At 33.6% G+C, this 24,022-nt stretch overlaps 1 protein-coding gene across 1 annotated transcript; it reads left to right on the plus strand.

The window, feature by feature from the left end:
* The first annotated feature begins 1,732 nt into the window (after nt 1-1,732).
* LOC124373290 (vacuolar protein sorting-associated protein 54-like) lies at nt 1,733-22,411 on the plus strand. Its single transcript, XM_046831672.1, is given in 16 exon segments — nt 1,733-2,124; nt 5,038-5,308; nt 6,802-6,825; nt 6,827-6,925; nt 8,423-8,528; nt 8,853-9,055; nt 11,148-11,290; nt 13,790-13,889; nt 14,026-14,168; nt 16,244-16,373; nt 16,500-16,637; nt 16,640-16,765; nt 19,669-19,769; nt 20,750-20,905; nt 21,191-21,350; nt 22,265-22,411. Coding segments are annotated over 16 exon segments (2,151 nt in total). The 5' UTR covers nt 1,733-2,020.
* Nucleotides 22,412-24,022: the final 1,611 nt, after the last annotated feature.

A 24,022-nucleotide genomic window follows, 5' to 3' on the forward strand; every position in this document is an offset into this window, starting at 1 on the left:
AGTGGCAATAGACTGTGTCACCTCTGAGGAGGTACTTTCCCAATTTATTGTGGACCACCCGACTGAAGGTCAGTCCATCCCCTAGATTCTACTCCTACCTTAGCCCTTTTATTGTTTAGTATGTTCATAAATGACATTACAGCAAGCTGAAAGTGAATTACCTTTTGTTTGCTGATCATATTAGGCTTAACTACCATATTATAGCTATGAGTGATTGTTCTTTATTACAGGATGACATATGTGAGGTTGAGCATTGGTGTAGGCAGAATGGTAAGGCTTTAAATTCGGAAAAATGCTTTGTTATATCATTACACAGGAAAATATCTCCAGTGTAACTTGTGGTTATTACGTGAACTGGCAATCATCAGTAAAAGACCTGGGAGTTTTTCTCTACCAGGGTTAAAGTCCTGTTGAGCATGGGCATAGTGTGAGCGGCAAGGCTTTGAGAATATTGAGAATGCTCTCTCGGGTCTCTTGCTGTATAAATTATCCAATGTCATTAAGAGCCATTTATTTTGCACACATCTACCCTATTTTAGAACACTCTTCCACCGTACGGCCATATCATCAAGTTTACCTTATTCAAAAACTCCAGCGAGTCCAGCGAAAATTTGTTAGAATTGTTGGCACAGATCGGGATACAGCTATAATGAAGTGCCAGTCTTCGACTTGGATAACAACCTAAATTTGAACTCTCTGAAGGCCAGAAGAGACGTTAAAGATTCTATGTTTCTTATTCTAAGTTTATTAACAATTTGTTAGATTCTTCATTCATCCTGGAACGGGTGAATGTTATATGACATTGTCGTATAATTGATCCCTGCAGTTGTTTGAGAGAAGGCAGAACTCGTCTTCCTGAAGTCCAACAGCACAATGCAGCGGATACAACGGCTTGGCAGTCGCATATATAGTCACTTGAACTTTCTTTCTGTTCCCCTAGCTAGTGTTAAGCCTTTTTTAGGTACACCTGTTGTATTTGGAGTGAGATTTTTGTACATGGGTTATCTTGTTTTTATTATTCTCTAAATAAAGTGTATTGTATTGTTTTTGGTTGTTAATAATTCCATTTTTAGTTAATATCGGTAATGTAATTGTTAATAAATAATATGTTTTGTTCAATTGTGAATAATTCCTGTTATTTCATTTTTGTTACCTATACTATGTTAATAATACGTGTTACTAATTTATTTACTTTTTGTACGCGGGTTTTGTTTACTATTAACTGTGTTTTCCCTGACAATTTTTAGTTGTGTATTTTGTTAAACTGTTGGACTGTATAGTTATTTGCCTGTGAGTCACCTGTCAATATTGTATGCATTGGAGGTGTGTCCGTTGGAAATAAATAACTAAACTAGTAGGATAAAGGCAATGGTAATATCGTGTAGAATGTGTGTTAGTACTGGAATAATTCTTGAAAATGTTATATATGATATTACTTTATTGATATTATGGAATACATTTTTATGACATTCATATGCACATTGCTATTACATTTTGCACCAATGGTTATATATCTGATTGTACTTATATTATATTTCACTATAATTTCAAGTCTACTTTTCATTAACAATTTTGTAAATTGTATGTTGAAACACGTATTATAAAAATGTATGTACTGTTCATTTAATACATTAAACACAAAGTTCTACTAGTCTCCACGCAGATATTATTTATTATCAGCTGATTTAACAAATTTATTTTTTAGCTAGTGTTATGTCATGTCAGCCGAGCCGAGCCGAGTCAACTGAGTCAACTAAATTTACAAATATATTATTTTGGTGTTGTTAAGTTTATAATTTAAACAAAGGCAACGATTTATTTTGGATTATTATGTTGTGAATTATATATGTGTGAATTAATGTCAAAATGCAGTAAATAATCTTGATTTAACAGTGTTTTGTGAACAAATGTATAATATATATTTGTTACAGTTGTGGAACAACAACTGAGTTTGAACATTATGTTGTTTCAACCATAAGGAAGATTCTGTTATTGAATAAATTCAACTCGTTAAACTGTAATGGAAGAGACAAATAGAGAAAATCGTTCTGGAATTAGACAAGTTTGGCAATCATGTGCATATTGTTCAAATTTGTCATTCACTAGTTTGCAACAGTTTATAGAGTAAGCACCTTAATGTTTAACTATTAAATTAGTAATTTTTCTGGGATCCTGTTCGAGGTGCATTTGTTTTTGCCTTACACTTGTTATTCGATTGTTACTTTTAAATGATTCCATACCTTGAAAACCTACCTCGATTACTATGAAGCCTCGATATTATATAATCATATGCAACAAGAGTTATAATACATTATCAAGGATAATGCATTACAGTCTTAATAACAAAGTTAACAATAAAATTATAAAAGAACAAACCCAACTATGGCCTAGACATATACATAAGAAAAACTGCCTAATATTTCAAGCTTGCCCAGATAGCAGTGAGTAACCTTTTTTGTGAAATGGAGGAAAGGATTCTCCACATAGTAAACAGGAGCCAAACCCACATGTATATATAGAAATATCTCCCATAATTTCCTCATATTCATCTCCATTTGACTGTCAAATTCTCCAAAAATTTGTTACTTCTTCCTGTTACATTGCTTACATTAAAAAGCACTCTAAGCTGAAATCATTATCTTTAGTTAAATTATTCATTCTAATAAAAAAAAAAATCGAATAACGAGTTTAGGCCACATATTAAAGTCTGATCTCTATGCTATATTGAGTTTTGACAATCCTACTTGCTCTATATTCGAAATCATTTTGCTATGTCACTGTTAGGGTGTAAATCTAAGATAGAGTGTATTACAATGTATGTGAAGCCTTTTTAAATGCTCTCTCCTGTATAACAATGCCCAACGTTTTCCTGCAGTAGTTAACTTAGTGTGTGTTTTACTAAAATTATGGCTAACATTAATGTACCTTCGTATTTTGTACTGGAAGATGAATATTTTTGCTCCTCTTCCAACAGATTTGTATACTGCAAATTTCACATAAGCTACCATTTCTTTATTTGGTGGTTGTAGTATAATAAGGAGCCACCACCACAATTGAATCATCGATATTCATGATTATCTAAACTGCCAAAATTAACATGTTGAACAGTATTATATTATTTCAATTTATGGTACAGTTCAGCGGTTTTCATACCCAAAAAAGTATTAATTTAAATATGAATAAAAAATATCTAGACTATGTGTATTTATGAAATGTAACAAACAAAATAGTTCAGTTACTTTTTACTATTATGAGTGATAAACGTATCTGACAGCTTGTGAGAAGAATAATGCATGTCAATTCCCATTGTTCTTTTAGCCATTACTCAAATACAATACAAATGGTTTTATTTTGTTTGAATTAATTTGGAAAAATATTGCTATTCAATACACTAAAAAGAGCTGATAATAACTAAGTTATCAGTGAGGTTAACAGCCGGAGTAGCCAATCAAAATTTCAATGTTATTAACATAGTCTGCTCTTACTTCTGAACAAATATTTAGGTTTTAGGCGGTAGAAATCATAAATGATTTTGTTTTTAATATTTGAAATGTAAATTTCTGGTTATACCTATATTTCTGTATTGCATTGTATTGTATTCTGTATTCTTGTTATCTATGATTTTTAGCGTTTTCTGCTTCCGATAGCTTACCTGTTTTGTTCAGGAGAATAATAGCAATAGGTTAATAGCACAAAACTCATATTTTGCCACTCAGGCTGTTAAGTTTACAATTACCATAAGTAATTTTAAATAACTGTAATTAGAATATTGTATTTGATAGTGTACAGGTAGATTTCTAACTGTACACTATCAAATACAGATGTGTGATTGTGGCGCAAACTCTCAGACAATTGAGCACATTGTAAACGACTGCCCTTTGCGATTGTTTTTCTGGTGGTCTGGCTGGTCTGAGTGGTTTAGAGGATGGGTCTCTAAACTGGCTCAGTAATTTGGATTTAGCTTTGTGACGGGAGATTTTAATATTATTTTTAATTTATGACTCAAGAACTTTGTTCTTACGTACTTTTTAATAATTGTAATTTTTAATTTATTTATTTATGGATAGCTGCCTTTGTCCCCCATACGATATATATATATATATATATCTAACTGATAATTTCATACCATGATTTGATTGTGGTAGTGGCTGCTTACTATACTGCATCCTTTTTCGTACCAGTTCCACATCCTTAAGTCAGGTAAAACACATTTTTTACCTTTTAAAGCTATTTCATCTATTATTCAAAAGTTACATCTAGCTGTTATTTTATTTTTACTTTTATAACAAATATATCTTTAAACAGTTTAAACCCTTTTTCAAAGTTAATACAGATAATGTAAATTATTTGATCAAATAAGTTAGGTGCTAGTTCTATCAACAGCTTAAAGTTATCAATAGTCCTACATAAAAAAATTATTGATAATACTGATATAAAATCCCTGTCGGCATATTTTAAGTTACTCCACCTGATGAGTACTATCTCAAGAGTTTCAGTCTTTTTCATATGTACCCTGCTAGACAGCGCAGTTACCCTAGTGCTTATGACAGTTTACATCATCAGGTATATTTTAAATGTGGTTTTAGACCATTATCTATAACTTGCCAAACCCAATGTTTACTGTTTTATATATATATATATATATATATATTATACATGTCACTGTTAAGACACCAACTCATTTATGTATAAGTTACCGTGAAAAAGATAGGAGGTAGTGGAATCAGTTTTTTAATTTGTGTTTTATTATTATTGGCATATATATTTTAATCATTTCCATTATCTTTTTCCTTACTACAAAGATGAAAAATCTAAACAAATGCATGAATTAATTTAAATTGTATTTACTTCCCCTTACATTGTTCATAGAGTAAGATTACCCTCATATTAAGGTACACTAGTTTGAGGTGCTTTATTAATTTTAAATTAATCTTTTATAATTTTTCATGACACTTGTAAGATTGCCTCGCATTACATTTCTTAATTGATAGCCTGCACACGAGTGGTTCAGTATAGGTTGGTAATGATATTGTTCAGGCATCTTAGGAGCAAGCACTGCACTCAAGAAGGTGGCTCGTTTGTCTGTCGTTATGGAGAGAACAATGTGTGTTGCACTCTACCGGTGGAGGGAGTGAATGACCTGGACTATGAACGCCATGTGTTCAAGCATCACACCACAGCCAACAACAAGGCTGGCTCTCGTAAGGTGTCACAGAGTAAGAGTGAAACTGGAGGAGAGAGATGGACCTCACACACCACTGCTCAGAACCTGCCTGCAGTTCTCAACGACCCGCGGCAGGGGAAGCAGGTATATTTGTCATTAATGTTAGCAAACAATTTAGAAAATATAAAGAATTTTTATAGGTTCTCTGATTACCTTTTAGAGATTTTTTTTCCTTCTCTTGCTAAAAAAAATTGCTATAGGTTAGAATTTTAATAAAATTCTTATACTTCACAAGTATAGGTTATGACAGTTTCGCATAGATGTTTGTGTTATCACATTCTAAATTAAATAATAGCTGTGTAAAGTTTCATATAGGCTGCCATTTTATCCTTTGGAAGTGAATTTCCGATACATTAAAAGTCGCATCATAAACAGTATTGATTATATAAAAGCCAAATACCATTAACAAAATCTTTGAAACTATGGAGTGTATTTTACATTGAATTTTGTACACACCATAGCCCAACCATTACTATGGTACTATGGTACTGGCAAGTGTTGCCAGTTTTGCCTTAGCTCGTAGGTGCTCACTAAGAAATGGTTTTAAAAATTCAATGCCTAATTGTGGAAATCTGTGTAAACCCTTTAAATTGTTAAGAATATTTAGATCACATTCAGAGTTGTTTAAATTACCATTAGAATCCTATTAGAGTCATACAAATATGCTCAAGATAGAGTTTTTTGCACATTTTCATAACCAATCATGAGAACTCTTGGAAATATTAAATATTATGATACTTTGGTACTATCAGGAAGTCACCATTTTTGGAACAGTTTCTCTTACTGAGACCTAAAAAATCTACATCATTAGAAAGAACAGACTTTATACGACTTACTATGGAAATTATATGTCATTTAGATGATCAGTTCTTGTAGTCTGCCTCTCAAAAGCAATTGATGTTGGCAAGATGTAGGCTACTCTGTCTCTATCTACTTCTTGTTATTACACTATATAAGAAGGTTTAGATTGGGTTATCATAAATATGTTATTATTAGTACCAAAGTTACTGCCTGTTACTTTTTTCAACCGCTCATGTAGTATGAGCTTGAATTTGGGTACTTTTATGAGGGATGATTTTCTTTTTTCGTCAGAATTGCGGAGTGACACATTGATGGCCGTTTGCCACAGAGTTTAAGATATCCTGACAGATTTGAGCTTGAATTTTGGTATTATCTTATATATTTATTATAACTAAAAATTATTATCATAATTATAATTTGTGTACTTAAAAGAGGGCTGCCCCCAAGGCAGCAATGTAGTTATTTACAAAATAATTTTTTTTTTTTTTTTTTAATTTTTTAATGCACTTTATTTTAAAATGTAAGAAGACACTCAAATAATAATCAGGAGACTCTGATATAGATGATTCTTCAAATCAGTGCCAAAAAAGATTTGTGATTATTCAGATGGATGTGCTACACAATGTATAAATAAGAAGAAAAAAAACTATTGACTGATGTTATCATTAGCAAGATTTTGGTGTAGAGGCAGTGGTATTTTTCTGCTACTGTCCATGGAAAAACACCATGTGATGAAGTGGGGGGTTCAGTTAGATAAAAGGAACAAATTGTTGCAGAAAGACTTCTTCACCAAAACGTGGGGGTGACAGTTTTGTGGAGGTGACAGACATACCAGCACCTCATTATCTGCCACACATTTCTCTGGAGAACTTCCAAGCCTACTTGAGGAAGACTGCTAAAGTAAGTAGAGTAACAGGAGTTTTTGCCTTTATTCACTCTTGATTATTGTGTTTAGAAACAAGTTTATTTAATAGTTTTAAAATACTGTTAGGTGTATTCTATTGTAAAGTGTACATGGGATGGATAAAAAGATTGATTGATTAATAAAAAAAAACTTATTTTAACCAGTGCCCTAGACATACCATTTGCCGTAGTGCCGTTCCATTTGCTTGGTATGGACCTATTTCAAGACACAATTCACTATTTTTGGTTATGAAATCCTCTATCTAACGGTTTATGCAACACAGTTGAAAGTTTAATCGATAGATTGCACTGTTGTCAGTTTCTGTTTTAAGTCTTTGGTTAGGGTTTTATGTTGTTTTACACATATTTACCCACAACTGTACGTTAATAGTCATGTATTAGATTCTTGTATTATATTGTAAATAGTGATGTGCAGTGAGGTAAACAGAGAATTATTATTTCCATTTTATGTTGTGTGTTGATCCAATATTCTGAAACCGTGAAAATTTGTTCTATACAGCTTAACCCAACATATAGATCTTATACATATATATTTATTAATATGCTATAATCCAATACTTTATTATAAATGTAGAGTGTTAATTTATTATATTATATGAGTAATTGGTTTGTTTTAGTTTGGCATTTTCACTAAAGCTAAGGAAAAATAATAGACAATGAACCTTGCATGTTGACTAAGAAAATGCTTTAGTAGGCTATATACATATTACATATACATATTTCAGTGGGGGTCTGATGATGTATTCATTGAACACGAAAAGGCCTCACAAATATAAAATTTCTTAATTAATTATTGTAGTGTTTGTTCATAAATTAAGTATATACATTTTTTTCAAACATTCATGAATCATGTGTATTTTTAGTAAAGTTATTAATAAAACATTCCAAAACAGATTTGGCCTTAAGATTATTTCTTTTAATCTGCTTTATCTACTTATACAGGGTTTCTGAAAAAGAATACCAGGATTTTTAACAGCCGTTGCTTTAAAATTATTAAAGATATCTAAACGGGTTAAACGCCAAATTGAAGTTAAAATATTAACAAAATAAATTTTGTTTTCCGTGTAGCATGGGAGGAAACGTTCATCTTGGCACAGAACAGCTGTGTGGCATCATTCTACTATTGTGACTGATGTGCATGTTTTAGTTTAAAAATTTGTAGGTCTTAAAAAAACATTAGAAATTAATTTGTAAATAATAATTTAACTCTGTAGAAGAAGGTGAAAACCAAAATTAGTTACAATGCTTCTAACTAATATTACAATGATTTTAGAATAGAATGTTGTACTTCTGGCCATTTTAACTCCTAGTAACTTACAGGGGCTGTATAGGCTTCAAACAACATTTAGACCGATGAGTTAACAATCTGACTCTTGATAGTAAACTTTACGATGATCAAGTCTAGTGTGTTTATAAATAGGTGTAATGTGTTACATTAACATGTTTATAATGGTCTATATTATGTTTTTCCAGAGACATCGTAAGCATGCTCGTCTGAACAGCGTAGCCCTCAAACCTTACTCTCATGCTGAGCTGCTACAGACGTTCCCAAATCTAAGGGTGTCTTCCAAATCAATAGGTAATCTATCAGCCGTTCTACGGGTTTATCAATAATAATTTATATACCTTAATCTAAATTTTTATAATGCAGCAACTGAAAATTTGCATTCTAGGTAATTATCTAGAACAAATAGAAATTATCCCCATCTTCTGCAAGATACTCTCCGTTAGACTTAATATATTTGTCCAATTGGTGTTCCTTTGTTCTAAACTTTTTTTATATTCATATTTTCAATAATTTTCTACTGTATTTTATGAATTCATCATACTCGGAAATATTTTCTCACTGTTCAGTTTAGATCACTTGGTAAAATGATAACAAAACCGGTCTGCTTTGTTTCAGAAAAGAACCAGTTTGATATAAGCGTAATTCCTAAGATATTTCTGGACAACAACTTTGCTCTGAACAATATCGAAACGTTCAACACAGTGTTTCCTCACCTCGGCCAGCTCAAGACACTACCGGCTTCCACCACTGCCCCAACCTCGTCCCACGCAGCCGGTAGTCCCACCTCTATAGACTCTGCCAAGATTCTACAGGAAAAGGTAAATTATTGTATTACAAATCAACTAATTATGGTGTTAGATGATTTATTAATGTTGCTCTGAAACAAAAAATAAAGTTGTTGATAACTTTCAATATATATTAAGTACAGGTGGTACCTATAATTAATACATCTTTTTACATCGATCAAACTCGCCCTATTTTGCCTCTAATGGTAAAAATGTAATGCAGCTCTAATTTGGATATAAAATTCTTAAACTCATACTATGACTCTTCATTATAAAGAATGTGCAACTGCTTTACAGTTATAAATACATATTTTATGTATGCACATTATATAGTTTGCATCAGGTTTCCAAATCTTCACCCAATTATATTCACTGACTTTCAGGTAATGTTTCTGTAAGTCACTAAAACTATCCTGATTTGGTTACAGATATTTCTATGCAATAAACAATGTTCTTAATAAAGCTGTAAGTCCCAGTACAATTACATAAAAATATACTGTTTATGTCATTTCTGGTTCATAACGGTCACTGCATTTTTAGGACTCATTTTATTCCAGTTTTAAAACTGGTCAAATTCAGTTATAAATACTGTGAATGTTTTATTCTTTGAAAATGTATATTTCTCCACATCATGACCACATGATTACTTGTATTTAAATGCTTTGTTTCCTTCTATTTGGATACATTCTTCAAGTCCAGAAATAGGAATATGTTCTTTTTTAAAAGTGAGAACTAGTCTGATTTGGTCAGTAATATTTACCTGTTAATGTAATATTTTCATCTAAGTTTTCCGGTTTAAACAAAATATTGAAATATTTAGGCCTAATCGTGGAGAGCCAACTTCACGAGTCAATAGATGTTACCCGAAACTGAGAAATATGTAATCTGTTCATTAAAGTTGTGTTGTCATAGTATTTGTGTAGTCTCTTCACAGTAAGGTTGAAATATTTTAAGATTTCAATTGTGTACACAATATTTTGACACTGCAATTCACGTAACCTTATAATTTACTTAATCACTTACTAATTTTCATAGTTCTAAGAAAATTGAAATGTATAAATACACTGTATCTGTCAGATTCTTAATAAGAAAAGCAATTCTCATTGTTAATCAATATCTAAATTTGGAAATTATAAGATTGAAGGCCGAGGTGGCAATTCACGAATTTGACGTTAACAACGTATTCTGCTCATCCTCCTGAACAAAAAATATATATGGTTTTAGGGGGTGCAAATGACAAATAACATGATTTTAGAGGGTATATACATAAATAGTTAAGTTCTTAATGTTTTAATGTTCTGTTTGTGTGCTGTGTCAGGACATCTGTAATATAATCTGCGGGTGGGACTGATAGCGTGTCTGTTATCTGAGCGCTCTGGGGAAGAAGTCAGAGATAACGTGTACTGTAGGTTGGATCAAGTGAGTGCGTGACGATCATGGATCAACCATCCTCTAGTTCGACCAATCGTAGTGAATTGATGTGTCAGAGTGTTTTATCGGACATGTTAAGAGTTTACGTTTCAACCGAAACGAGATTATTTTTCTGTACAGTCAGTGGAACACACTAATGGTAAGTGTTCTCCAGTACACTCTATTTGATATTTTACTGATAGGTACTATCTCGAGGGATGTTTTTCTTTCGTTGACGAAAGTGCTGCCCCGCGCTGATGGCCAGAGGCACTCGTCTCAACTCGATAACAACTAATTAATTTGTAGCTCGAAATTTAAGAAAAACATTGTTCATTTGGATCAAAATTCCAAATGAACTGAAATTCCATTTCAGTATTATTTTTCATTTACGTTTGCAAAGATGGCGCCGAATCCGATGACGTCATCACGAGGTTGAATCATGGCCACAAAAGGTCACGTGATGCCCGATGTGGATGTAGAACATGGAAATATTGTTCCGCGCTTGAACAGTTGTTCCATTTTTGATGTTCTAGAACTTCGTTATTTCTCATTTCCACCCCGTCAAACCTTATATTGTTTTGTTTTGTAGGACGATTCCAATAAGTTATTAACACTCGTATTTTGCCGCTCCGGCCGTTAATATGACAATTACCCTAAATTTATTAAATGCATCTAAATTCTAAAGTTATATAATGCTCCAATGGTGTTGTTTCAGCTGACTCATTACCTGGACATTGTGGAAGTCCAGATAGCCCAGCAAGTGTCGCAGAAGTCTGATGCTTTCTTCCTGGCGATGACCTCTCACGACACTCTCATGGAACAGCTGGGACACACGATATCTATGGTGCGCACTCTCAGGTGTGTTCAACACTCCAGCAGTCCTGAAACTATGTTTATATCTTGATTTAATTGCATTATTTTGGAAAAAGGTTCTGTATTTATAAACAATAAAATAGTAAACCGTAAAAACAAATCGAAAATCGTCTATGTATAATCCGTGTAATATAATCTATAACCTGTTTAATTGAGATACAATGTAAAAGTCTGATCATTATTCTTTTACAGAGTCTGACATTGTTAAATCATTATTCCGCTCCCATCGGTGGACTCACTCCAACATACGTGGTTGGTCCCATATTTCTGTTTCAGTTCACTCCTGACACATACAGAAACTGTTTCTACAGTTCCTAAGTGCCAAATTTAGGTTTCTTTCTTAGATGAGTCGCTTTGGAATTATATATACTGCATATTATATTTTTCGCAGTCGAAACAGAATGTTAATTCACTTAGCTGTTGGAGAGTTAGCCAGATAACTTTTGTCATCGTTGTACTGGTGATTGTGGTGTAAACATTCCTTACATTGTGGATTATATTTATTATTTATGACTATCATTTGAGTTTTGTTTGTTTTTAGAAGTAGATAATGTTTTGTAAAACATTACATAAAATTAAAACAAGTTCTGGAACCTAAAAAATACAAAATTGATGTTTTTCGTATAAAACTAATTGTTTATATAGTTAAGCATTTGCCAAATTAAAATATATTTTTAATACCATTACAAAAAATTAAAATAAAAAAATTCAATTTTCATTTATATATTTTTATGACAGGATGTACTACATATAAAATTCTGATAATTAATCTTTTACAGAGTCTGACATTAATTATTATTATTTACTACAAAATAACCATCTTAACTTATCATCACACAATTCTGAACAATTTGAAGTATAACACTTGAATGAAATAAGTAGAATCCAAAATGTAAAAATTAGTTTAGTTTTTTTTGATATTTCAAATTAAAAAAAAAACAAAAAGGGTTTTCATCAAGAATAAAAAATCTCTCTTCTATGAGTGTGTAAAACCTGACATTCTGTTGGCTATGATGTTGAAGGTACGTATTGCCTGGATTATGTTTGAAGGGACTATAATCAAAAGTATGTTCTTTTAAAAATTTGAACTATTTTTAAGTTCATTAATCCCTTTACAGCTGTAGACGTGTTAACATATACAGTAAAGACCGAGCTTTTACCGCAGTTGAATAAGGGATGCAAGGCACACCCAGCGTAGAGGATCAAGGTTAGATCATGGATGTCGGCATACTGTTTCAACAACTGCTTGTATTTAGAATAAAAACCGGTTTCATTGCCTAAATTTTAATTAATGGGTTATACTGTTGTAACATCCGTCATTTTCCGATAACCAGGTGTTTACATTGTTAAATGTAAACTGCATTCTTCAAGAAATTGTCTTATTTTACTTTGGTTATTGTCACTATTAGCTATCTCACACTCTGAAATAAACAGATCATAAAAAACGCCAACAACAAAACATGACATGGCGCTAATAAATTGCAGTTAGACAAGAGCTAATATTTGATGTAAACATGTGCCTTGACATAGTACCAAAGTTGTAAACCAGGCTAACACATTTGTGAAACAGTGCTTCAGTCGTCGTAGTACTGAAAATAGCCACCAGAGAGCAGTCTTACTCCGTATGTAGGAAGAAATAAACAATAATCAGTTGTATGTAAAAACATTTTATCACGAGAGTAGTGCTGGTAATGCTCGGCCTGCACTCATTCAGCAGTTGAGGGGTTAATTAAATATATGTTGTGTGGTTATCTAACCTGTGTTGTTAACCCATTGGCCTTGTATCACGGAACGATTCCGTGACAGCTAGTCTGGGCTCAAAATTTATATCACGGAACCGTTCCGTGACAAGTACAGTGCCATCTAAATATTTTTTTAAACTCCTTTTTAAACCAAATGTTAGTATAAATTAGACTAATATTGTTGTAACACATAAGAAAAACTGCAATACTACAATTAATTGAAATTTAAATGAATAATAAGCTACTATAAGAATATTAGTGTACTACAAGAGAAAAAATCAATATTCTTGGAATTTTCAGTATTTAGAAAAAAATATTTATTCTGACAAACTATGCATATAAATACACATATTCTAGTATTGATAGGTAGATAAATACATTTCAAATAAAATAAAAGCAACAATGGGGTATTTTATTTTATATTATTTGTGTAAAAAAAATTTTTTTTATTTAAACAATTCCAAAACTTTTTTAGTTTGTACAGCATTATTATTTTTAAATTATGACCAAATATATAACTATCTATTTATTATTAAAGCCCATTTCATGCTAATCCAAAAAGATATAAAATATAACCAAATAACTTGAAAAATAAATTTTTTATAAACATATAACAAAACTCTTACGTTTTTAGCATTTTTAATAGGATAACTCCAGTTGAGCTGATAGTAAAAATATGTATAAACCAATGGGTTAATATATTGATGTTACTTCTGACTAAACTATCGTATTTTTACTGCAGGGAGAAGATCAACAGTATTGACAGTGTCTTGGTGAAGGATTCTTTAACAATAATAAAATGTGAAAGAAGACGAGCACACTATCTACAAGTTTATAATAAGGTATGTATGGTTCTACTTTCAATCTCATCTCTGTGTAGCCTAGAAAAATTATCGTAACGATCACTTTAGATTTGTTATTATTCGTGTCCTCTATTTCTTAAAATGTCAGGGTGTTTACCTTGGTGTTTGATTGCAGTTAAAGCTGATGTCAACTGTGCTGCAGACTCAGCCGACGATACAGCTGCTGCTATCAGCACCTGACTACGTGGCAGCTCTGGACCTGATCTACACAACACAGGAGCTGTTGTCCCATCACCTAGCTGGTGTCCACAGTTTCAGGTCAGTTGATGTCTCTTATTTTCTGTGGTCAGTCTGTATCTTCTTTTATTTGTCTCTAGGCATATTTGTAGGGGATTTGAAGTTTGACTCATCGAGTATTTTTCAATTCATTATGGAAGAAGAAAAGTATTAGGAACGTATAATGAAGTTTATTTTGGTCCCCGATAAGGAACACTTGTCCAAAAATAGTGTTGCTCCGATAACACCTAAGTACCGCTAACACCGAAGTACCGATAACACCGAAGTACCGATAACAACGAAGTACCGATAACACCGAAGTACCGATAACAACGAAGTACCAATAACACCGAAGTACCGATAACACCGAAGTACCGCTAACACAGAAGTACCGATAACACCTAAGTACCGATAACACCGAAGTACCTATGCGATGATTTTGTCTTCCAGTTATGACGTAGTGGACGAGTACTGTGTTGCACAACAGCCATTCTTGTTGTTTATGTGCTGATAACCCAGCATTTGAGTAAATACTTAACTTACACAGTGTTTTACCGTATTTCTTTATAAAAGTAATGTAGACATTTGAGTTGTGTCTAAGTGAAAATCTTGAGTTTTCAGTGTAAATATAGTACGGTTATTTTGGTTTTTATAAAGTTGCTGACACCCACATAAAGAAATGTAAGGAAGTATTTGTCTCCACATTTACTAATCATATTTGTTTGTCTTATCTTGATGTTTTGTAAAACTGCACTATTACTATGTAATTTCTATACTCTGACAAATGAAGTAGAATTTATAAAATGTTGGTACCGGGCAGTATTTTGTTGTACATATAATGACAAGTTTGTTTTTATTGTAAAGTCATATATTATACACAGATTTATTTAGAATTTTATGGCCTTTATCATGTTATAATGAAATAAAATCGTAAAAATACCATACTCTGAAATTGGGTTCAAATTTATCTTTTTATAAAAAAAAAATTAAAAACTTTTTTAATAGCTGAAATGTTTATATTTTTATAAAGCAAACTTTGTTTGTAATGATATGTCTCATATTCTTCATTTAATAAAAAAAACAATAAAATTATGAGAATCTGTTGTATAGTTATTTTAAAAACTGCTATTTTCCCAAAAGCTTACAAATATGCACAAAAAAAGCCTGGCACTTTATGCATAAGGCTTGGGGAAATACCAGTAGCACTCAAAGGGTTAATTACTTTGGGACTTGAATTAGAAGTTTTAATTTTTTAATGTGTCATCTCATTTTTTTATCCATTCATTTGGTATTTGGGCGTATCAAGAAAAGGAATTCATGGTCCATAATATAAGGGATATCCTATGTTGATATTCTATGTAGTGTGTCTGGAAAATAATTACACTTTAAAAAACTATTGTGAGGTGTATGTGGTAGGGATAGTCAGACTAGTTGTTTTAACTGATTTTCCCTCCTAATTAGAATGTAGTTTTGGTTCTAACAATACAAGATTTAAAACTGGATCTTATTCAGTTAAATTAGAAGTTTTCACTTATAAGAAGCTGGGGACAAGGTTGAATAAAGTTAATGATGTGTGTTAGTTATGCTCGATTGCTCCAACTATTACAATGGTTTTTGTATAAAAATTAAGTCAAACAATCGAGTTATAGGAACAAGTATAGAGTATTTAATGTCACATTAGCATAAAATGGGTGGTGGAAACATTTTTTTTTCATTCACCCTTAAAGTGCTGAATAAAATGTAATCGAGGTAGAGTTACCTTGGATCTAGAGATGTTTTTTTCTGAGTTGCATTTAAAAAATACAATATTACAATTAGTAGACCACAGATTATAACCCTTTGCACTTGGCATAGAATTGATTTTAAAGTGGCATATGGATATCACCATATTTTTGTATTTTATTGTTTAACCCATTTTAATTCAAACTAAAACTTTTAGGTATGTGTTGTATTAAAGTGAACAAATGTAATAAAATGGGGATCAATATATAATAATAACTTCTGATAGGTTCTACATTTTTATATGCAGGAAATACACTATTAATAGTTAAAAGGTATTAAGAAATATCCAAAATAGACCAAGGGTACAATTTACATTGCGTGAACTTTATTTTCAGGCATTTAGGCTCAGAGCTGAATGAGATGGTGAAGGTAATCGGGACTCTGATGACAGGGGAGTTTGAGCGCTACGCAACGGCGGATCTCAACAGACCACTTCTGGAGTCAGAGGACCAAGTCCTACAAGGGGTATTGAATCCTTTTTATGCTTCTAAAATTAAGTTACATTCAGCTCATATGTTATTGTGATTAAATTTATTAGCTAATACAATATAAACCACAGGAATGTATATGTTTCATTCAATGAATCGGCAGGATAAGCTATCGTGTATCGTGCTGGGCATGCTGCGAAGGGGGTGTTTCGACTTCATCGACGCTTATCAGCAGGAAACCATCTCGGCTATCAAGGCAGCAATCAAGCAGGCAGTGATAGAAGTGGTGGCGACCAGTGACACACAGCCCACCGGATCAGTGGCGACTCCAGTCTGGAGGACCAGTTGAAGGCGTTGGCCACAGAGGAGTGGACCCAGCTGCTCAAGAATGCTGCCACCACGTTGCGCAGACTAGTACGAAGAGTCAAGGTGAGCTCTGATCATTAGAAATGAAAGTAGGTTTAAATTATTGATTACAGAGGCTTTAGCACTATCACTGCCAATTGCCACAGTGGTAGTGTCAATCCTCCTCATGCCGTAGACGGATATATTAGAATGGCATATTTTAACAAGAACGCCAAATACTGTTCATAATGTATCCGATATTATGTCGGATAGATTATGTCTCTTGGAGTTTTGTAAATAGTTCTTATTTATTTTTATCAATAAATACGCTAATTTTAAGTCAAATGCCCTTTTTTTCTTTTACCTTTTATGATTTAATTATAATAAAAGTTAGCTTTGAACATAAAGAAACAAGATTTTTTACTTGTCTTGGCATTATAAGAAAGTTAATGAAATTCATTAGTGGCGTGCGAAGGGTTAAAATAGCCTTTTATGGCAAGCAGCTGTAGTGATCATATAATTATGTTAACTCTTTTCTAGCAATATTGTACAATATTCCAAAACCCCCAAATCTATTTAGTTTAGTAATGCAATTGTTTATTCGTGACACAATAAATTTGAATATTATTGAATCTTTAAATATAACTTGTTTCTGGCTGATTATTGATCCACATTCACATTACCTGTTCTTTTAACTGCTCGAACCACTGTTCTATGCTATGAGTCCTTGTAGTAGTAAACATACTTACAACAGTAATCATGGGTATTTATTCTGCATGGGCCCCTATATAAGGCCCCTAAGCCCCCTGAAAATTTGAAAAATAGACATCAAAATCCTCCAGTATGTTGTTTAATTTAGCTAGGACACATTCATGAGGTCGTAAAGCTTTACAGTTATGTTGTAGAAGATTCTTGAGCCCCATATTTTGTAGATATGTTTTAAACCACCTTCATGTCAGCTCTCTCCAAAATAATTTTCTACGTATGCCCCTGGTACTCTGCTAACCAAAACACATGCTTTATTATTATTCATTAAAACAAACTACCTGGTAACTGTTGTGTATTAATTCTGTGAATTGGCTGAAAATCATAGTAGATGAGCACTTGTTCTGAATAAACTCAAACATAAGAGTATAAAAGAAAGAATTGTAACATTTGCGTTACTACTTTCTTACAGTTACAGCAGGCAGGCAGGTTTCTTGGTTACAGTTAGTTGTGTTTGGTTTTGGATATATATATCCAATCCAACATATCTTTATCGATGGCCCTGTACTTAGTATTAGTATTATTTTGAAGTGTCTAGTCTGACAAGTTTTTGTATTATTTGTTTATACATTTATCGTTTTCTGCATGGGAGAGACAACATGGCTTCATATCGGGAAGATCAACCACCAGTGCCCTCATTGATTTGGTTGAGCACCTCATTGACAACCTTGAGGAGGGAAAAAATGTTTGTAGTGTTTTTCTAGATCTAAGCAAAGCTTTCGATTGCCTTAACCACAGATTATTATTGACAAAACTTAGCTCTTTAGGCATCAAGGGTACAGCACTAAAGTGGTTTGAAAGTTACTTGCAGGGTAGAAGGAACATAGTGGAGATCAAACAGGTTCTTGAGGGAAATATCAGAGTTGAAACATTCGAACCGATGGAAATTAAAAGAGGTGTTCCTCAAGGATCTGTCTTGGGGCCTGTACTGTTTGTGCTTTTCATTGGAGACCTTCAGGAGCACTTGGGGGAGGGTTGCTATCCAGTGTCTTACGCGGATGACACTGTCCTCGTCACAAACAACAAGTCGGTGCAGGCACTGGAAATTGACACCTACACATCAATAACTAGAGCTAAGCACTACTGCCTGAACAACAATCTGATTTTCAATGCATCCAAAACCAAATGCATCATATGGGGAAGACATAAAGATTATGTATCTTTGCCACTGGACCTAGAACAAGTGCTCTCTGCAAAGCATTTGGGTGTCACAATTGACAATCGTCTCTCATGGAATCAACATGTAGACATAATGTGTTCAAAACTCAGCACAGCTCTTTTTGTTTTAAAGAGAGTTAAACACATTAGCACACCAGAAGCTACTAGAATCACTTACTTTGCGCTTTTCGAGACACATGTTCGCTATGGAATAGTGCTTTGGGGGGGCTCTTCTATCACCAACCTTCAGCGAGTCCTAGTTATGCAGAAGCGTGCAGTGCGAATCATGGCTGATTTAAATCCTCAAGAAAGCTGTAGAGATGCTTTTAAGAACTTGGGCATACTCACAGTGGTGTCTATTTACATTACGGAGGTAATATTACTGGCTATCAGACAAAACTGCTTGAGGAACCGTGATATCCATGAACGCCAAACAAGACATGGCAATGACTTCAATCTGCCAGTCCACAGATCAGCTCTATTCGCCAAGAAGCCAACCTATGCAGGTGCCAGGTTGTACAACATGCTACCAGGAGAACTTAAGAACCTTGGCCCACAAGTTTTGAAGAGGAAAATGTTCAAGTGGCTAGTGGAAAAGACTGTATACAGCCTAGAAGAATTTATGACCATCAATACCTACTAATAAAAGTTAACAAAAATGTTTTAACTTATACTTTTTAAGATTTGACGCTGTCTCTGTTCTTGATGAATATGAAAATAAAGTCTATTGTCTATTTCAATAGTGTACATTGCTATAGCAAATAAGTGGTATATTATTATTGATGAGTTAAACCACATTAAAATTTAATATATTATAAAAAAAGTGTCGAACTGTTTCTGAATAGACACAAAAATATAATGGACTTATATACTTATAAACTTAATATTTAAAAAAAGTGACTACTTTTGTTTAAATTTTTGCAAGGTTTTGTTACTGAATAGTTATATTATATTAGCTCAATTCTGAATTTAGACTTAGTAAAATTTAACATTTAAATTTCAGCTCAATATAAGAGTAAAATGAAATTTGTATTTAAACACCAAAAATGGTTTGCTTTGAACAGAAAGCTGCTGACATAATGCAACATGCCACTGATGCCAGCACGGGGACTGTCACAACAAACACTGCAACTGAGGAGTCTTCTGCATCTAACTTGCCTGTAACGTGAGTAACACAGTTTTCATTCTATTTTACAGTTTTGTTCAATTTTAAATACAAGAAACTATTGATTATCAGGTCTGATCAATCATTTGTAGCATAACTTTTGTGAGTTGGTGTCTCAATACATACTGATTTATCCAACAAGGTTATAGAGACAAAAATAGTTTTTATGCTGGACTTAGAAATTATGAGTGTTCAAAGTAATTCCTTGTATTCAGTTTCTAAGGAAAAGCGGAATCAGCATTATGCATTTGGAGGGTATGTACCTGAATTCTAATTGTCTTTAGTCTGGTCTCAAAATATTTGTTAAAAGACGATGTAAACTTTCACTTGGTACCCATAAATACAGTTTATTTTTCGTTGTTTTGTAATGGTTGGAGATAGAAAAGAACTTTAAAGCTAATCAGTTTTGTACGGTCTTTATTCAATATAGTGGAGAATGGAAAACCCTACCTCACAATTAAACATTTTTGGTTAATGGGCTTTTTTATTTATATAGGCCATGCGTTTTATCATTTAGAAGTTTGTGTTATGAAGTATCGAAAACAAAATATATGGTGTGGGTTCATATTACAAGGAGTAGTAGTAAAAAACAAACATAACTCTGTTTTCTATACACTTCACACTGCCATTTTAAAAAGAAAAGATAATTAATTTTGTCTTTACCACAACATTTTAGAATGCAAAGACCTTTAAAATAATGTACAACATGATATATATTAATGTTTGAAAGTTTTGAGATGTGAAAATGGGAGAATGGTTTTTGGAACACCTTGTTTTTTACAGAGATGAAATTATTTTAAAACAAATTTTTAGGGTTGATGTAGTGGGTAATCTGTTTAAAACTAAACCTCTGCGTTTAGTCGTTTTACCACTAGACATTTGAGATGGGTGGTTTGAAACACCCTTTATCATTCTATCTGTCTTAGCCACTGACATATTACAAGATTTACTGTTTAGTGAACCTGCCATCAATATTGCAGGGATTACTTTCTGAGCGCAGAAGACCACGCTAAGGTGAGTCACAAGCTCAAGCAGCTGCTAACGTCTACTTGTCAGTACACGCAGGAACGCTGCGCCCAGCTGCTCTCCAGCAAGAGTATCATCTGGCCTGACGAGAAGTGTCCCACCATCACAGAGTTAGTACCACACCTTTTATCCATTTCATTAAACGTGCTGTATAAACACACTTCTGAACCATACTTAGCCTGCTGGTATTTTTTCATAGTTTCAGCTAAGAAAAAATACATGTAGTTTGTAAGCATTGATTGATTTGATTACCTTGAATTCTTCAAGTTCAGTTATTTTTACCTCACAGACACGTTGAACTGTTGGAGATTTTTGGCAAAAAGATTAATTGTACTGACATAAGGAATATAACCTTTGTGGTTTTGAATCCGTTTATAACAATGGCTTGTTGGCAGCAGCAAGGAGAGAGACAGAGACTCGCACTGGCTGGCAGAGAAGGCGACACTGACACAGCTGAGTGAGCTGTACCAACATGTAGAGCTGCTCAGTCGGGAGTGTGAGGCCGTCTGTCCTGAGGCTCCTGCGTCGTACCTGCGGTCTGCCTTCCGCTCTCAGGTCTGCCACCAATTAAATATCAGTATCTGTATGAAGACACTTTAATCACAAGGAGCTTTTAACCCTCCAACTGACCGACGGCACAGACGTTCATCAATACTACTTGTGAACTGATAAAGGTGGCACAGCCGTCGGTCAACTTTCCGCTATCATTACGCTAAAACCATTTAAGTTATAAAGACATAACTTGTACTAGTTGAATCCTCTACTCATAAATATCAATTCATTTTATATAGTTTTACATTCGTAATATTACTCGTCATCAGCTGATATCGATCCAAATGCTCCACAGCATACAGCTGACGGATATTCAGCTGGTGACCGCGCTTGCACGGCCTTTACGTTCTTTGCTGCTACTGTTGCTAGGTTGTTATGTAGACTAGTTGTTTATAATTTATTGTTAAATTATGAAATGGGCGATCCTCGTTGTTCAAATGATATACAATAACTATTGGATAGTGAAAATATTAGTTCTGATGTTGAAAGTGACATATCGGCAAATAAAGTGCATGATGGTATTTCTTTGCCAGATTTGTTGTCAGGTAGTCTGGATGATTATAAACCGGTGAACTGTGAGTTGGGTTGTGAAAATTGATAGTGAAAGTGAAAACAATTCACCATTATCTGATATTTCTCTTGCCCAAAGAATTCATCAAACACCAATATGGATGTGCACTGCCGAAAAAGTAGTATGTACTTTACATTTTTATCAATAAACTTTTTTGTGTTGTAAATAACTTTATATATGTTATGAACCTTTTGTTCACTACAAAACTGTGTATATTTTGTACATTTACAGTATCTTACTATCTCAAGTCATGTGAAAGATACATGGAGTGAAACTTAGAAAACAAAAAATGTACTATACACTAGGTTGCTATCACAAATCATATTTAAATGTGTTATTTGCGCAGGCGAACCGGTTCATGCAAAGGTTCCACTTTGAGAGGATGACAAAGCTGTCTCTAATCTTGGACAGTGAATCCTGGAGACAGGCAGAAGTTCCGGTGGAGTTTCAGCAACTGCTGGATCAGATATCAGAGACCGGTACGTTGGGATAAGCTAGTACAGGGTGTCCAGCAGCCTTGAAAATCGGGAAGAGCGGGAATTATGCTTGAATTTTACCTGCCTTGAATAAAGCGGGAATTATGCTTGTATTTTGTAGAAAATCGGGAGTTTTGATTTTTTTAGACAACGTATTTTTATAAATATTTTGAGCTAAAACGGTTTACTCCATTTGACCTTTGTTTCGTTTTCGCGCGATTCACGAACAATAGGCACAGATGTGGACGTGACTCAGTGACGAGAGAAAGAGAAAGTTGATGTCGTCATGGGCTATAGGGGAGGGTTGTTTGTCATGGGCTGTAGGGCTGTACGATTGAAAGTATCGCGTTCGGACCGGTTCGATTGTTTAAATCGTTCGAACTCGAGGTTCGATATATCGAGTTGAATTGCCATAGTCTGCCGCTGCCGTTACTAACGCGAATGACGATATCGAAGCAGCAGTTCGATTATGTAGACATCGATGAGAAATAAGCAGAATACAAAGGAAATTTGGAAGTAACTCGCTCTCGCTGCAGTCGCCAAAAATGGCGTCAGTGTAGTTGGTTTGACGAGAGATGGTGTGTATGTACGCTTGGTGAAGTAATTTGTTTTCAGTGCCGGTCAGTTGTTGATTATTGTGAACATTATTTGTCATCAAGTTTTGAACAAGTGCAAGGTAAGTTATATACAATTTTAAGTATTATTAAACTAATTTTATTCTTACTTTTGAAAATAAGTTTTTATTAAAATTTTCTTCCGTTCTCACCCAAGAGGCGAAACAACGGTACTCTGGGATTATACCAATCACACCCAGACATGAATCGTTATTTGAAATTTTGCTTCTACTGATTACTAGATTAGCGTAGAACAATATTTCGTCAATATAAAACAGGTATTGTCTTATCGCAAACCCCTCCCCATCCTCAGACAGAGGTCAAAGTCGAGCGGTCTAGTAGATAACGTGATTGCAGAGTCTCCTACAATTCTCTAAACACAAAAATTCAACAAAAACAAACATTACCAAACAAAAACTAAACTCTTAATTGAAAAAAAACACACAAAACTTGTTTTTATTCTTGATCACACTCCGCCACCCAAAATGCGAGTGCCTCAGGCCATCAGCGCGGGCTTCGGCAGCCGCGCTGATGTCGACGAAAGAAAAACATGCCTCGAGATAGTACCTATCAGTAAAATATCAAATTCTAGAGGGGGTGATCAGAAATATAATTGAATTGTAATGGAAAGGCAATTATGTACCGTGCAAAAAACTTAAGTAATCATGTGATGCCGTGGCCTGCCGTAATCGGGATTCTCGAGATAGATAAGATAACAGCGACAACAATACCGATCACAATACCTGGAAATGCTTGTTGATTGATGGAATGTTAGTTCTGTTACTCAAATACATCGTTTTATAACGTTCTAAGTTCATTGAAAAAAGTTTAAGCGTTGGGGGCATATAATGGAATCTGACCCCATTAATAATAATTGATAATCGTTGTAATTTTGTAATTAAAGAGTTGTTTTTTCGTTCTATCATGTTTATTTCTATAAATTTATATTTTTGTCTTCATACTGATGTGGTCGGTATAATCCCAAAGTACCTTATTAATGGTTGTTACCATTTA

The sequence above is a fragment of the Homalodisca vitripennis genome, unplaced genomic scaffold (assembly GCF_021130785.1).
Source record: "Homalodisca vitripennis isolate AUS2020 unplaced genomic scaffold, UT_GWSS_2.1 ScUCBcl_5264;HRSCAF=11917, whole genome shotgun sequence".
NCBI classification, from domain to species: domain Eukaryota; kingdom Metazoa; phylum Arthropoda; class Insecta; order Hemiptera; family Cicadellidae; genus Homalodisca; species Homalodisca vitripennis.